General features: G+C 46.8%; 1 protein-coding gene across 11 annotated transcripts in view; it reads right to left on the bottom strand.

Moving 5' to 3' along the window:
- The window catches only part of TMCO3 (transmembrane and coiled-coil domains 3), a 47,462-nt gene extending 36,493 nt beyond the window's left edge, over positions 1-10,969 (bottom strand). For 4 of the 11 annotated variants that reach the window (XR_005376628.1, XR_005376629.1, XM_038570128.1 and 1 more), the window contains exons 1-4: positions 10,822-10,969; positions 9,565-9,675; positions 3,471-3,994; positions 1,022-1,201 (exon numbers count right to left, since the gene is read on the bottom strand). Coding sequence is in view for 9 of the 11 variants with exons in the window: in XM_038570128.1 (XP_038426056.1) it covers positions 1,022-1,201; positions 3,471-3,914 (624 nt within the window). In the remaining 2 variants the exon portion in view is untranslated. Of the gene's footprint in view, positions 1-1,021; positions 1,202-3,470; positions 3,995-4,923; positions 5,031-9,564; positions 9,676-10,364; positions 10,682-10,821 lie in introns of those variants that run through there. The other 7 variants (XM_038570119.1, XM_038570126.1, XM_038570123.1 and 4 more) reach the window with 6 other exon arrangements.
- Positions 10,970-17,573: the final 6,604 nt, after the last annotated feature.

Genomic DNA, 17,573 nt, shown 5'->3' with positions numbered 1-17,573 from the left:
CATCACATGCCTACACAATGCAGCTTCCATTAAACCCTGGAAGTATGGGGTTGGGAGAGCTTCCAGGTTGCTCAACAAAAGGAGGTACTCAGCTGGGAGAGAAGGAAGCAGGCCTAGAGAACATGAAAGCTCCATCCACACTTTCACCTTTTCCATCTGGCTGTTTCTGAGCTGTATCTTTCATAATGACCTGGTAACCTAGCCAATAAACTGTCTTCCTGCATTGTGAGAGCCTGAGGAGGAAGTTGTCAGACCCTCCAAGGTGAAAACCTGGAACCTGTGATTGGCATCTGAAATGGAGGCATAGTGCTGGGCTGGGCCCTTGTCTGCAGGGTCTGCAGTGTCCATAGTGACCCAAGCTGATGGTGGTGGAACTGAAGTGGAGGAACATGTGGTAGGGAAAGCCTGATGTCCTGACACAGAAGTGCTCGGTGCACAGTGCATACAGGGCATGTTCCTTCAAAACAATGCTCACATGTCCTCTTCCCCTGCCGTTGGTGAGGTCAGAGAGCAGCCCTGCTTGACATTCAACCGACCCAGACTGTGTTCCCATTTGTTTTTATTACCACATACTTTTCTGAGTCCTTCTCAGGATTCAATTTTTGGCATCAATCTCATTTTTCCCAGAGTATCCTGAACATGTCAGAGCAAGTGAAAGGTCTGAAAGCCTGCCTCGCATACGATTCCCATAAGGACTTTAGGGCTCCCCTGAGCAGATCAGCACTGAAACCCGACTGTCCCAGGTCAAGCTTTTTGAGACCAGAGTCCCAATCCACCTGAAGGCAAAGTGGAACAAGGATGAGCTACTGGTGGGTAACTGACAAAAACATAATGCGAAGTAAAGGATAGCTAGTGTACTTTCTGCAAAACCATACCAAATCATTTTCTGGGACACACAGGTGTTTAGGTTTTATCTTCATTTCCAATTCACACTAAAAACAGACATGCCAACAAATTCAACCACACATCCTTTCTGCAGGCAGACAGACAAGACAGGAAACTGTCTTGGAATGCTACTTACTGATTTATTGTCATCAAAAGCATGTTCTTCTATTTCCTCCTCTAGACGATCAGCTGCCTTTCTCACATCTTCAAGAATTTCATCAAGAATGGATAAACTTTTGTTTTGATGTTGCATATTTTTGAGAGCTTCAACTTGATGTTTTTCTGCTGCCAGAAGTTCCACATATTCTGTCTCTTCCTGTTCATTGGTGAGAAAGGAAATGTGGGGTTTATTAAGAAATAGGCCAGGCTAGGATTTCCATTCAGGTGCCTCACTGGCGCTACCAACCAACATGCTCTCACTGTCAAATATGTTCATAAATGTGTAAATCTGGTTCCAGTCAACGAGAGAGGGTCAAGTGTCCCAGATCATTCAAACATAATGGAGCTTAGCCAAATGTTTAGGGAAAGCTATTTGTACATACACACCACAAATGTGATATACTACTGTAAATAAATTCTGAAGGTCATCTATTCATCCAAATCACTCACTGAAAAGATTATATTCCAGACATCATGCCTACTATGCATGGAGGTCCAGTTGTACTCTAAAAATACCTATGACACTTGATTGTTGAGCTAAAAACTTCTAAGCAAGATACACACAAATTCTAAGTTACAAAGGAGAAACTGCTCCAGAAGAAACCAACAGCATTACTTGGAAAACTGATGGATGATGCCAACAATACAGGTATCTTATACAATCACATTTAAGTCCAAGCTATCAATCAAATCAACATCCTTACTAATAAAACATGCATTCATCCTTTAAAGGCATGGGGCATGGCTGGAACAGAAAAGCAGCAGGACGGTCCCAAGGACAAGCGTGGCTGTTTGACAGACTTCTTCTCAACATCATCCAATGCCTCTAACACAGCTGCCTGCTACACTACCCGGACTGTCTCAGATGTGAGGCACAAACCATGTGTAGAAAGTAAGCACAGTTGGATCATCAAACTCATGTTAGTTTCCTATTTTATAGTAAAACTATCTCAAATCAATACCACTAAGTGCCTATCTTCAAAATCAAGGAGTTTTCATGGCTCAGCTGTCCAAAGGATCTGGTAAGGCAGTAACATCTGTCAGATGAGAGCATCAAGGTCTGTTTCTGACATTCAATCACACACAAAAACAGATATGCTACTGAACCAAGGTGGCCCAAAACTCTGACTCCAGCTATCTATCCTATCACCATGTTCTACTTTGGTACTTTGGTAAAGAAAGTTTAGTAAGTTTGTATCCTCTCTACCTTTTAAGCTGTGTGATAATACCATAACCCTTCTATGAAGATAAAGTATTTCATATACCGATGGTCTCTGACTTAGGATGGTTTGACTTAAGGCTTTTTGACTCCATGATGGTATGAAAGTGATACATATTCAGTAGAAACCACATGTGGAATTTTGATGGGATCTTTTCCTGGGCTGGCCATAAGTAGTGGGATCCCCTCTCATGATGTTGGGCAACGGGCATAAGGCCGCAGGTCCCAATCACACACCAATCACATGGAAACAATAAACACAATGACAAGCATTCTGTATTCACTTTCAGTACAGAATTCAATACATTACATGACATATTCGGAGCTTTATTATAAAATAGGCTTCATGTTAGGTAATTTTGCCCAACTGTAGGCTAACATGAGTGTTCTAAGCAGGTTTAAGGTGAGCCAGGCTAAGCTACAGTGTTGGGTTGGTTAGGTGCATTAACTGTTATTTTTGACTTGCTGTATTTTCAACTTTTGATGGGCTTATTGGGATAAAATTCCATCGTAAGTCAAGGAAGATCAGTATTTAAACTGATGCATAAGAAATGGTATAAATGATGGCTTCAAAAAATCATATAAGTATCACATCTGCATCTCCCCATTTTCAAAATACACTTCATCAAAATCCTTATCTCAAATGTATGTATTTGTTTAAAAGTAATGTTAGTACTTTTATTTTCAGCAGATGGACATTAAAGACAACCAACCTACACACTAAAAGAAATTGTTGTCAGGAACTCAAAATGTTGATTGCGGTTACAAATATACTTCTTTCCATATCAGTTTACTGGTACAACTTAGGTCACTATTTTGGTTACCTGGGGATTTCCACAATAGAGAGAAGCATTAGAACAACTCCTGGAGGGGATCCCTGGGTGGCTCAGTGGTTTGGCACCTGCCTTCTGCCCAGGGCGTGATCCTGGAGTCCTGGGATCGAGTCCTGCGTCGGGCCCCCTGCATGGAGCTTGCTTCTCCCTCTGCACCCGCCCTCCTCTGTCTCTTATGAATAAATAAAATCTTTTGTTTTTTTTGTTTTTTTTTTTAAAGAACAACTCCTAGAACAGACCCCTGGAATTCATGAAATGTAGCTATGCTAAGATCGTGCAAAAGGAGCGGAATATTTCTGTATGTGTGCTGCTGCACATGATCTGACTGGACTCCAACTTGATCTGCTCCCTGGCTTTGAGTGGGACAGACGGACCTTTATCGCAGCCTCCCTCAGGGCCTCCAGGCGCTGCCTGCTGCTCTCCTTCATGTTCACAACATCTCTGTAGTCTCCCTGCAGGGCTCGTTGCAGTCCATAGATCGCCTGGAACACTGAGTTTTCACTTTCATTCAGCTCCTTCTGGAAAATTTCAAATGTGTGCACCTGAAACAGTTTCTCTTCATCTGACAGGCTAACATCTTTTTCCACTGCTCTGATTGCACTATTCAGTTTGTTAAGAACCACAGCCTTTTGGCGAAGAAGCCCAGAGAGCTTTCTGCAACTGTCCAGGACCCACTGCTTCCTCTGAGCGATGGCCGCTCCTCTGCCTCGGTGTAACTTGATGGCATGTTTTGCTACCTCTTCGTGTTCTGCAGCATCTGCTATCAAACGAAGCAGTGGAAGCAACATCCAGAAGTAGTTTTTTTCCAATACCTTCATGATCCAATTTTAGAGGACAAGGGAAGGCCGTTTGAAGGTTTCTGCTAAGGTGAACTTGCATTTTAGATACACATTTTCAGCTGAAAGAGATTATCACATGTAGTTGAATAATGACTCATTACTATTGAGACCAGAGTTAAGTATTAAATAATGACATCCAGAAAACTATCACTTTTTTGAAGATGTTATTCTTCCAAGATAAATTTTAACACCTGAACTATCTATTACACCTGTAGTTAAATCAAACACTGAATGTTAAAGCACAGGGGCTGGTAAAGAGTTGAGACTACAGCCATTAGAAATGACAAATACCCACCATTTGCTTCAACGTGGATGGAACTGGAGGGTATGATGCTGAGTGAAGTAAGTCAATCGGAGAAGGACAAACATTATATGGTCTCATTCATTTGGGGAATATATAAAATAGTGAAAGGGAATAAAGGGGAAAGGAGAAAAAATGTGTGGGAAATATCAGAAAGGGAGACAGAACACGAGAGACTCCTAACTCTGGGAAACGAACTAGGGGTGGTAGAAAGGGAGGTGGGCAGGGGGTGGGTGGGGTGACTGGGTGATGGGCACTGAGGGGGGCACTTGACAGGATGAGCACTGGGTGTTATTCTATATGTTGGCAAATTGAACACCAATAAAAAATAAATTTATATATAAAAAAAGAGTTGAGACTAATGGTTACATTAAATTTAAAAGTAATTGTTTTTTTTTAAAACTTAGCCTCATCTACATACTAAATCTGTGTGCAAAAGACAAAAATCAATTCAACTTATAAGGGCCCTTGTATTAAACCCCCCAAAATAGCATTGATTTCTGCTACCACAGATCGGTGAACCACCTGGAGGAAACATGGTCCACATCATTTATGAAAAAATGAGTAATTAGCTTACTCTACCATATTGTTTTCTTTCCAAAATCATTAGGAATTTCCCTAAATCTTCAAAATCACAGATGTCAAACACAGAAAAAGAAATTCGCAAAACACAAATCATAATCACACCTGGATCAGTAGGGCTTTATTAAATGTTCAAACATTTCTATCATCCAAATTGGGGTCCTTCTCTCCCTCTCATCAGGAAGCACTCGGGTACCATGCATGAATTTATCCTGGCAAGTGAAGCACAGATAGGACCCTGAGCATGACAGGCTGAAGGTTGCATTGAAGGCTGTGGTGCAGGCAGCAGTGGGTGCTACAGCTGTGGTGTCCAGATTATACTAGGAGGGCAGGGCTCTGTCCTCCCTCCAGAAAGAGTGATCAAGGAGCAGGGAAACACTGTGTCAGCAAGGTCACTGAGAAGGAATCACCTCAGAGGTAGGAAAACAGAGAACAAAGATGGAAAAAGTAACAAATGCCAAGATAGGCCAAGCAAGCTACGCCCTAAAAAATAACCACTGAAGACGTGGCAACCCAATCACTGGGCATAAGTAGTTGTGTCACAAAAGAAAACAAAACAAACTTGCCACTTACAAAAACTTGTACTTTAACGAAAACAAAATATTGATATAAATTAACTGGGGCACCTGGGTGGCTCAGTTGGTTGGGTGTCTACCTTTGGCTCTGGTCATGGACCCGGGGCTCCGGGAACCAGCCCTGTGTTCAACTTGCTCGGGGGGAATCTGCTGCTCCCTCTGCCTCTCCCCTGATCATGTGCTCTCTCTCTCAAACAAATAATCTTAAATAAATAAATAAATAAATAAACAAACAGACTAATCATTAGCAGCAGCATCCCCATGAATTATGCCAAATGTACCAGTAATTTCCCATTCCTGGGGTTCTATTTACTCAAACACACATCTATACCTCAGTTTCACTAGCAATCCCAATTCTCACAAGTTTAATCTGGTTTCCCAGGCAAAACAGATCAGATGCGACAAAAGTAAGAGTGTTGGGCAGCCTGGGTGGCTCAGCGGTTTAGCACCAGCCTTCAGCCCAGGGTGTGATCCTGGAGACTCAGGATCAGGTCCGTCAGGCTCCTTGCATGGAGTCTGCTTTTCCCTCTGCCTGAGTCTCTGCCTCTCTCTCTCTCTCTCTCTCTCTCTCTCTCATGAATAAATAAAATCTTTAAAAAAAAAAAAAAAAAAGTAAGATTGTGACATTTCTAGAAAAAAAATTCTGACCAGACCAAGAAATGACAGACAATAGAGAGTTGAGATGAAACAGAGCTTCTGAAAAACCAACACAAGAACTCTGCCAAGGCTAGCAGTCCAAGGGCTGAAGTATGCCCTTCAGTAGATGCTGAAATACAGGACAAGAGGGACACCTGCCTATCAAAAATCACCAGGAAAATATTATCTTCTGGCTCAATATTCTGGTTAGAAAGTCAGGAAACTGCTCAATTTCAAAACATTTTTGAATCCTTGGGCTGCTGACATTATGTACTACAACAGTTCATTTCTTTTCAACATGAGAATATACTGCCTAAACTACCCAACTTCATGTTAGTTTTAATGTAACTTTAAGTAAATGTTAACACCTTAAAAATAAATAAGTGGTTACCTAATGATAGTAATGCCTAGCAATTTAGTTAATCTCTCACTTAATGACTCATTTTATTGCTAAGCTTCTAGTGTTGCAGGGGACAGAAGAATTCAATCACTACTTCAGAAGTGCAAGCTTTTTTAGTATTTTCCAGAATCAAGATAGAAATTTCCGAAGCTTTGTCAAGGTTTCCCATTTTCCTTAAAAGATCTCAAACAGGGATTCTTTTATGGATTTCAAACTTCAGACAAATAACCTGCCACACAGTTTGTGAACAACACCCTTCTATTCATCTCTGGTTCCTTCCCTAAACATGTTCCTGAAATTAAATAGTTAAAACTCTACCCCTCAAAACGAGGGACTATTACATTTTATGGGAAATCATTGAGAATTTTGGTTGTGGTAATACTAGTCTTTCCACTAAAACAAGCTTATATCATGAATATGAAACTGAAATTATAGACTGAAAATATGAACCACTCCTTTTTTATAAATTCAATTTCATCTTACCTTCAAACTTAACTACCAAATCCTATGCACTACTAAATTGTAGCATTGTCTTCAAGAGATATTAAACATTTTTACCTCCATTGTTCTGTTATTATCTTCAATTATAAAAAGACACTTTGGATTTATTGTGATTAAAAGAACTAATATAAGGAAATCCTGTAAATTTTATGATGAATTCCTAGAATTTCTGCATCTTTTTTTTTTTTTTAAGATTTTATTTACTTATTCATGAGAGACACACAGAGAGACAGAAAGGGAGAGAGAGAGAGAGAGAGAGAGAGAGAGAGAGAGGCAGAGACACAGGCAGAGAGAGAAGCAGGCTCCATGCAGGGAGCCCGATGCAGGACTCGATCCTGGGTCTCCAGGATCACACCCTGGGCCTAAGGTGGTGCCAAACCGCTGAGCCACCCGGGCTGCCCTGCATCTTTTTTTAAGATCGTATTTATTTATTTGTTTATTTAACATTTTATTTATTTATTCATAGAGACACACATACAGAGAGAGGCAGAGACACAGGCAGAGGGAGAAGCAGGCTCCATGCAGGGAGCCTGATGTGGGACTCGATACCGGGTCTCCGGGATCACGCCCTGAGCTGGAGGTGATGCTAAACCCACTGAGCCACCAGGGCTGCCCGAAGATTGTATTTATTTATTTGAAAGAAAGAGTGAGCATGAGCATGGGGAGGCGGGAGGCGCAGAGAGAGAGGGAGGAACAGACTCCCCACTGAGCAGGGAGCCCCACGGGGACTTGATCCCAGGACCCTGAGATCATGACCCCAGCTGAAGTCAAACACTTAAATGACTGAGCCATCCAGGCAACCCTAGAATTTCTGTATCTTGATTCACTGATACAGCCTCAAGGATCGCGAGGCTGTGCAAAGACAGCCTATCACAGGGGCTCTACAACTCCTTTTCCACAGTGTTGTTAAATGACAAACTGTGGAGAGGGGAGCAGATGGGGCTGTGGGAGGCCAGGGGAGCAGGAGGAGGGACCCCGTGGAGGGAAATGGTCTGTGTCCTGGCCACATAGGTGGCCACAGGAACGCACACGTGACACACACACACATGCGTGCATGAGGATTAAGCCTGGGTGAGGTGGGTGTATCAGACAAATGCAGTCTTCTGCTTATACCAGATGTTTTGTCAGGAGCTATCATTGGGGAAATCTGGGTGAAGGATTTACAGGATTTCCTTATATTAGTTCTTTTAACTACTTGAATCTATAATCATCTTGAAATAAAGTTTTAAAAATTCAATATAAATGCTGTTTTCCACTAAACCCTTATAATGTGTAATGATCACCATTTACATTACAGAACAAGGAAAACACGCCGATTATGTTTTTTTATATTTTAACCTAGGAAATGCCCTAAACCAGAACTAAAGGTTTTAAAGATGTCACTGCTGTAGTAAAACACAAAGTTACTTTTCGTTTAAAGCAACAGCAGAATCAGTACTCTGAATACAACCCACCCCAAAGGTTTCTATTTACATATATTTCAACATTATTTAAACTATATCTTCACAGGTTTGCCAAATCTCTAATGGGTTTTGCTTGCTTGATAAATGCAGAACAGGATTCCCAAAACTTACCTTAAAATTGATGAAAAAAACAAACTGATGAGATTATTTGATCAAGAACAAAAATATTAAATAAATGTCTTAAGCAATTTAGAATAAAAAGGCAAATGGGTTCACCATTAAGCCCACTCAAAAAATAAAAAAACAAAACAAAACAAATAATCTCCCAATACTTTTAGGGGCAACTGGGTGATTCAGTCAGTTGAGCATCCAACTCTTGGTTTTGGCTTAGGTCATGGGTGATGTCATGAGTGATGGGACTGAGCCTGTTGTCAGGCTCCATACTCAGGGAGGAGTTGGCTTGAGATTCTCTCTCCCTCTCCTTCTGTCCCTCCCTGGCTCACACCCACTCTCTCTTTCAAATAAAAAAACAAATCTTAGAAACAAAACCAAAAAAATAAAAAACATAACAACTTCGAATACCTTTAATACACTGTCATACAAAAATCACATTACTCTTATTTTGTCCAAAATCTTTAGCAATGCAGAAACATCACATCATTTATTGCATAGAGAGCTCAAAAGCAAAACACAATGATGTAGTCTAAAACCAGCCTTTTTCAGAGCAGTCACCCAGGTTCAGGTTTCTCACACATGCCTCTAACTCTGAGCTCTGTAGGACTGCAGGACGTGTAAAGGGACTATTTCCTTAGACATCTGGCATGAGAGAGTGCCCTAGAGCCCTGGGGTTGCTCAAGTCCCTTCATGGAATGGGGCTGGGGAGGCAGATGGGGAGGGGAAGACTGGGGAGCAGCAGCTCCTCTATTCTTTTCCATTTTCTATAATGGGCTAAAATCCGAAAACCTCACAGCTCCGCCTCCCAGCGTTCTGCCTATGTGTAGCCCCAGGATGCTCCATCATCTCTCCTCCTCTGGACCTTCCAGATCCACTTTCTCTAATTTTCCTGATCAAACCACTGAAAAAGAGTCTAGTTTGTTCACCACACTCGCAGTGCAGCCAGTCTGTGCGGCAGAGGCCAACCCCACCAGGCTCCAACACAACTCTCCGGGGGGACCCCAGCCCCACCCCCTCAGCTGAAGCAGGGCTGGCCCTAGGTGTGGGGAGTACTGACCTGGTATCACATGCAGCACCTGGCGCTGTGTGCGGGGGGGATGCCAGAGCAAGTGGCGTGGGTGTGGCAGGAACAAAGCTAGTAAGTCCAACACCGGTTATTCAGCTTCTTCTGCAAAAGGAAAATATAAAGACCACTTGTAGGAAATAGTTTAAAGTTAGGGTTTCTCTGTGATACCGGCCACACTTCAGGAAATGAACAGGAAACAAAGCAGGGCTCAGGGAAAGGTCTTAGGGAGCTAACTCCCCAGTGAAAATAACCTGCCACAGTGTAATTTGTGGAGAATTTTATTTTTTTTTATTTTTATTTTTTTAAAGAGAGATTCTTTTTTTTTTTAATTCTTATTTATTTATGATAGTCACAGAGAGGCAGAGACACAGGCAGAGGGAGAAGCAGGCTCCACGCAGGGAGCCCGACGTGCGACTCGATCCCGGGTCTCCAGGGTCACGCCCTGGGCCTAAGGCAGGCGCCGAGCCGCTGCGCCCCTCAGGGATCCCGAGAATTTTAAATAGGAACAAACTGAATGACAAAAATATGATTCTTAAAAGACAAAGTACTTACGACCTTACGAATCCAACTCCCGGATTCATATCTAATTCGTAAAATAATCAGGCCATGAATCAGGAAAGAGAGACAGGAAAAAAAAAAAAAAAAAGACAACGAAGGACGATTCTGAGGGGCTACGCGGCGTTTCCGACACTTCCTGTCACCGACCTACAAAGCCCCACACGTTCCAAGGGATCCAACGACCGAGGTCCCCGAGGTCCCTCTTTAAGAAATCGCTGCCGCGTAAGACAGACCTCAGAGCCCGTAAGGCCGCGCGATCCAAAGGGTGACCGGGAGGACGTCCGGGAAGGGGCCGCGCTGCCCTCCACCCCCGGGTGCCGGCGCGTCTGGAAACACGAACCTCGGGCCCGGCGGCGTTCTGAGGAGGACCCAGGAGGCGCGGCAGCGGGGCCCGCCGAGGGACCGGCCCGACACCCGCAGCCGTCGCAAGCTCGGGGCTAATCCCCGCCTCCGTCGGCGCCCGGTCCCCTCAGGGACGCCGCCGAGGGCCGTCGCGCCGCTGCCGCTGCCGCCGCCGCTGCCCGGGGCGCCCAGGAGCAGGGAGGGTCACACCGCCCCTCGCGCCGCGCAGCCCCGCAGCAGGCACCGGCAGGGGGGCGGGGGCGGGGGCGGGGGCGGGCCTGCGCGCGCCGCGGGGTGGAGCCTGGACGCCCGGGACGCCCGCCCCGCGCCGACCCCAGCAGCGCTCACCTGCACGCGGCCGGCGGACGTGCGCGCTCGGTCCGGGTCTGCGGCGCCGGGAGCCGAGCGGCCGGCAGGGTCGCGCCTCACTCGCATCCCTCTAGCACCGACAGGCCCGCCCCGGGGCGGGGACGGGGGCGGGGACGGGGACGCGCTCGGGCGTGGAGAGGGCCCCGGCCGCGGCCCTCGGTCGCCCTCTCCCGAACGCGGTCTGCGCGGACGCGCCCCGAGGGAGCGGCGTCCCCTCAGGGGCCGGGCCTGGGTGCTGGCGGCCCCGGGCTGCGCGGTGCACGTCGGGAGCTGTAGGAGGCGGCGGGCCTGGGTCCCGGCGGCCCCGGGTGGCGCGGTGCACGTCGGGAATTGTAGGAGGCGGTGGGTCTGGGTCCCGGCGGCCCCGGGGGCGCGGTGCACGTCGGGAGCTGGGAGGCCGAGCCTGACCTGAGCGTCCCGCCCCCTCGCTCTGAGTGGGTGTCCGGTCGCCGCCGCGGGGGGCGGGGCGGGGCGGGCTGCGGGCTGGGGCGCCTGCGCGGACGCGGAGCCGGCGAGAAGCCGGGAAAGCGCCGGGGAGGATGGTAGGTGGTGTAGGTGGTGGACGGCGTGGCCCCCGCCGGGCCCCTTCTGCGCGCCGGGGCGAGGGCGGGCCGGGGCCGGGTCGGGGCTGGGGGAGCGCGGGGCGCGAGGGCCACGGGGGCGGGGCGGGGCGGGGCGGGCCTGAGGGCGCTCAGGGGAGGCGCGCAGGGGGGCTGCTGCCGGGTGGCCCGCGGCCCGGGGGAGGCGCTGCGACGGCGCGTGTGGTCGGGCGCGCTCGCGGCCTCGGACACCCGGTAGCAGCGACGGTCCTGCGGCAGGTGGAGGACGAGGTGGGGGTGGACGCGGGAGGGTCGGGGCAGGCGGGCACGGGACGGTTCGGGTGTCCGCGCCCCGCCCGAGCCCCGCCCGAGCCGCCCTGCAGAGCGCGGAGGGACCTCGTGGTTGGCTTGGAGACGCGCTGCAGCGCCGGAGAGGGGCCGCTGGAAATGCGGTGGAGGCGTGCGGGTCGGTGCTCCCCAGGACTCCCTGGGCCCGCGAGCTGCGCAGCTGTGGGCTCAGCATTCATGGCGCTGCTGCTGCGGCCTGCACCGGGCGACCCTGCACCGGGCGACCCTGCACTGCACCTTCGGGCTGTGGTCAGCGCTCGGGGCTGCAGAGGCCCAGGAATCTGTGGGGTGCGCCGGGCAGCGGTGCCCAGTGCTGGGGCAGAGCAATTCCAAGGGTGGGACTGCATGCGCGGAGTTGTCCAGGTGCGCCCTAGAGGGCGGGTCCCAGGAACTGGAACGTGCACCCTGCTCCTGTGCAGGCTGGCAGAGGACAGTGACCTCGTAGGAGCCTGCGGAGGGGAGCGCCGCCAGGCGGGAGGCGGCTTCTAGGGCCCAGGAAGAACAGGCTCATGTTTGTCCTGGTGGTCGTGAGGGGCAAGTGACAGGGCTTCAGACAGGAGGGAAGTGGTCTGGGAGGCCTGAGGGTGGGACTTCAGGGGGAAAGGAGCCTAGAGAAGGAGACGCAGGGGCTGGCCCCAGAACCAAGAAGACTAAGGACAGCGGACCTAGAAACCCAGAGGGCGCACGGTCATCAGGTCATCACTGCAGCCAGGAGGCTCTACCTGGCCCTCATGGAGCAGCTGCCCTGCCTAGGCAGGAGGATGAGTCCACCACAGGGCCGGGTGGAGGGAGGGAAGGAAGGGGAAGGGGACCATGGACGAAGGCTGCGCGGCGAGTGCAGAGGCTGAAGAGCCAAGAGCGCTTAAGGGGATGCTTGAATGTAACTCCACCCCTGCCTGCTGTACACTGAGGCACACACAAAATCAGTGACAAAGTTAATGGAATTAATTTGATCCAAATGTTTGCCGTGGCTACCGCTAACCAAATGTTTTGTTGTGTCTGTGGAAGGGCATTGCAAGAATAACCTTTTTGGAGCTCCCTGGGGGCTTAGTGGGTTAAGCGTCTGCCTCCAGCTCAGGTCATGATCTCAGGGTCCTAGGACTTGGGTCCTGAGGTCAAGCCTGGCTCTTGCTCCCTGCTCAGCAGGGGTCTGCTCCTCCCTCTGCCTCTGCCCCTACCCACTGCTTGTGCTCACTACCCCCCCCCATAAATTTTTAAAAATCTTTAAAAATAAAAAAAGAATAACTTTTTTTTTTTTTCATTTTATATCTGGGTAGTCTTGGTGCCCAGACTAGTAGTGAGCAATTTTTTTCAAAGTCACAGTTGGATATGTTTTAGACTTTTCCTATAGATTAGAGATTTTATTTGAGATTGTCCATATTTTTACTTCAAGAATTTTGTATATTTTAACAAAGTTAGACCATTGAATATCCCTCCCCTCCAAAAAAAAAGAAAAAGCTGCTGTTAATTTCTTCGATGCATAAGCTGTAGTGAGGGCCATCAAAGCTTGAAGGAGAGACCCTGGTCCTGCCTGTTTTTGGGCTTTCATTAATGTTACGTGGATGTAGCCCGTCTAAGTGAATCCAGAGCTTGCTTCTGTCCCCTGGGATGTTTTAGTTATGAGACATTTTGTTGTAGAAAGCTTCGTGCCAATTCCTTTTTCTTTCTTTCTTTTAAAGATTTTATTTATTTATTCATGACAGAGAGAGAGAGAGAGAGAGAGAGAGGGGCAGAGGGAGAAGCAGGCTCCATGCAGGGAGCCTGACATGGGACTCGATCCCAGGTCTCCAGGATCACACCTCGGGTTGAAGGCAGCACTAAACCGCTGGGCCACTGGGGCTGCCCGCCAATTCCTTTTTCTACAGATCACAGCTTGAGTCTCTCAGTACATTTTGGACACGAAGCACACGTGGTATTTACACTTAGCCAGTGACCATTGTTTCAATCATGGTTACTTTCTGGAGAAACCAGTAAGGGGTAACATCGAATGTTGCTTGTTTGTTGAGAATCCCCTTCCTTTTCATTCTGGCCAGGGAATGTTGTTGGCCAAGCCTAGACCCACAGCTGCCGCTACCTACCCTTGTGGAAGGAGCACCTGGTGACCCATGAGGCACCGGGAATAGATGGAGGAGGGACTGTCAGTTTCTCCATCTGTCCTGCTGCCCACTGCGTAACTGCGTAGTAACAGGTCAAGCCCCTTTGCCTGGCTTGCTCCATACACACTTAGACCTCTTTCTAGAGTTTTCAGAGAGTATTCTTCTTTACCCTGTTGATATTTTGTCATGTGTTAGGAGAAGCTTCAAGAAGTGATTATCAGGAATTCACCTCAAGACCAGAGAACGTTTACCTGGCGTGAATTCATCAGCATGTGATGCTGGTAAAAGAATTTAGTTACTGGGGCGCCTGGGTGGCTCAGTGATTGAGTGTCTGCCTTCAGCTCAGGTCGTGATCTTGGGGTCCTGGGATCGAGTTCTACTTCGGGCTCCCTGCAGGGAGCCTGCTTTTCCCTCTGCCTATATGTCTCTGCCTCTCTCTGTGTCTCTCATGAATAAATAAATAAAAATTTTAAAAAAATAATAATTCAGTTGACTAACAGTATGCTATTGTGTTGATTAGTCTTAGAGGTTTTAAGAGTATGATACTGGAATTTTTTTGAAGCATAATCCACATAATATAAAATCAGCTATTTTATTTTATTTTATTTTATTTTTTTAAATCAGCTATTTTAATTATTTTATTTATGATAGTCACAGAGAGAGAGAGAGAGAGAGAGAGAGGCAGAGACATAGGCAGAAGGAGAAGTAGGCTCCATGTACCAGGAGCCCGACGTGGGATTCGATCCTGGGTCTCCAGGATTCCGCCCTGGGCCAAAGGCAGGCGCCAAACCGCTGCGCCACCCAGGAATCCCAAAATCAGCTATTTTAAAGTGTATGACTTAGTGGTGTTGAAGACATTCACAATGTTATGCTTCCACTACCTCTGTCTAGTTCCAAACCATCTCAAGATCCTCAAAGAAAGCCCATGCCCATTAAGCAGTCACTGCCCATTTCCCACGCCCCCCAGTCCATGGCAGCCACTGGTCTGCCTTCTGTCTATGCATTTGCCTATCATTTCATATAAACGGAATCATGTGACATCTAGTTTTTCATGTCTGACTTCCTTCACTTGGTATAACGTTTTCAAGCTTCATCTACATTGTATCATTTTTCAGTACTTTGTTCCTTTTTATGGCTGAATTTCAGTGTGTATTGTGTATGTACACCAAATTTTATTTTACAACCATGACAGAATTTTAAATTGAGCACTGATGGCAGTTTTCATCATACAGATGTCATGAGCATTGCTAGTGATACGCCGGGTGGGTTTTGGACATGTATCTCCCCTTTAGTTGCTGAGGGAGCCGTTGGCTTTACCCACCCTCCCGTGGGGAAGCCATCACCTTCATTAAAGATGCTGCTTCCCTTTTGTCAGCTAATTGTCAAAACATATGGGATCTGTTCTAATTTAGTTAATTTGATCTTACCAGAAAGTATAACTGAGCTCTTTGTCTAGTTCTTTTCAGTGGCTCAGTTTCAGGAAATAGGGTACTGAATATATATTGTCTATATCTCCCTATAGTCTAGATCAGAATTAGAAACTACAGCCTGCAGGCTCAATCTCTATGTGTGTAAAATAAAGTTTTATTGGTACACAGCCCATCTGTCATTTACACATTACAGAACTGAGTAGCTGCAGCAGAGACCAGTGGCCCCTCATCTACCATTCTGGGCCTTATAACCTGAGCTTCACCTTCCCTTCATCTCTGAGGAACCAATAGATAGGCTTCAATAATCTGTGTGAAGACCCCCAAATCGTATGCAAAAAACACATGTTTTGCCTAAGAAAGGATCCGTGATTTTCACCAGTTTCTAGAAGGGACACAAGATCCCAAATGATCAGCAGTCATTGTTCCGAGTAGCCAAAAGGTCAGTGCCCTGTGTCTACATCAGCAGTTCTGACACTTAATAGAACTGGGTTTGGTATGCACTTTAAAAAATTACTGGAGCCCCAAAGAGATTTTGTTTATGTGAATGGTAGCCATCCGGATTTACCATATTAGAAGTTACAGCGAAGGGGGATCCCTGGGTGGCTCAGCGGTTAAACGCCAGCCTTCAGCCCAGGGCGTGATCCTGGAGTCCTGATATCAAGTGCCACATCAGGCTCCCTGCATGGAGCCTGCTTCTCCCTCTGCCTGTGTCTCTGCCTCTTTCTCTCTCTCTGTCTCTCATGGATAAATAAAATCTTAAAAAAAAAATAAAATGAAAAGTTTAAAAATATTTGTATACTTAAAAATAACAATAATCAGCCTATTGCATATTTGTGTTACATTTTTGCAAGGATCACAAGTCACGTGGCCTCTGCTGCATTCCAGTGAGCTTGAGAGTGGCAGATAATGGGATTGTTGTGAAAATAGTTCTGTCACGGTGGAACCCCTGAGAGGTCTCAGGACCCTGGATTGCCTAGACCATACCTGGGGAGCGGTGTGTTTGAACTGTATTATGTTCGCTGAATTGCACTCTGCTATTTTGGCATCAGCAGTGAGGGATGCTGTAAGAAGCACCTTTGGAAGCTTACTCTGCCATTGGCTGTGGGCATTGTGGGAGGGGCTAGTCTGTTTCTAAGATCAGGAAGGGCACAGGGCAATGTCCTTCTATGAGTGGCCACAGGGGCCACTCCTTCGGGTTTCAGTAGGAGGAGCTGTGCCACTTCTGGGCCACTGGTAGGTTTTTAAATCTTATGAAGCAGATTTTCCTGACTAATTCTGTTTTCATCTTTGGTTTGGCACCAGGGAAGCTAAGAGCCTAATTTTTAGCCCCCATTCGGCTCTTACGTGTGGTGTGTGTGTCTGGGTGTCACCCCCAACTTTCCAGCTTCTTCCTGCTCAGTCTCTCCGTCAGCGTGCTGTACTCCATTCACATATTTCTGTAAGCTGGAGTTTACTCTGTGGGGTTTTATGTACTGACTGTCCTGTCCTTTTCTGAACATGATTGAGTATAAATCGTCTCAAGTGAAACTCTCCTCCTTATGTTATTTTGTGCAGTGTTTGTGTAGAGCATTAACATCTAGCAGATTAGAGTGTGTTGATTTACGAAGGCCAGTGAGTCACTTTCATTTCTGGTGTCCTTTTCATCAGGTTACCTTAGATAAATCTGAACCTAACCATCCCATATCTGGAAGTACAGAGCGCTATTTTGTTTCCTTACATACTATATATAGTACAGTTACTTGGCAGTCTTGCTATTTACTACCTCCCACAGCCTCTGCCCTATTTTTCCATTTTATTTCTGTCTAGTGTATACAGATATTTCTGTTATTCATATTATTACAATTAGTCATAACAGGCTTCTTACAGCTGCTTTGGGAACTGATGATTAACTCTATTCTTAGTTACCTGTATGTGTTTTCATCAATGTGGCTGATTTTAAACTGGGAAAACTTAAAACATTGATGTTTACACACTGTAGAGCTCTTCTGTTCATTAGAGCTTGAAATTAATGGAAGCCGAAGCAGACGCTGCAGATGGGCCGTGGTGATACGGTTGTGCCTCTGGTCAGACACCCAGCCTGGCTGTATCGGGGGCTACGTGTGTGTGTAAAAGAGGGATTTTCCTAAGACTTGGGGAAAAAATAATGTATCTTGTGCTAATTGAAGTGGGTAGGGATCAAATGTATTTTGTACAAAATACTGATTCTCAGAGTTGTTTGAAGGTTACACTTCGCCTATTTGTTGTTAGAGTGCTGTCATTTCAGCTTCCGGGAGACCGTGTGGTTTCCTCAACTGATGAGGCACGAGGCATGCTGTGCC

The sequence above is a fragment of the Canis lupus genome, chromosome 22 (genome assembly GCF_011100685.1).
Source record: "Canis lupus familiaris isolate Mischka breed German Shepherd chromosome 22, alternate assembly UU_Cfam_GSD_1.0, whole genome shotgun sequence".
Taxonomy (NCBI): domain Eukaryota; kingdom Metazoa; phylum Chordata; class Mammalia; order Carnivora; family Canidae; genus Canis; species Canis lupus.
This window is presented reverse-complemented; position numbering and strand designations above follow the sequence as displayed.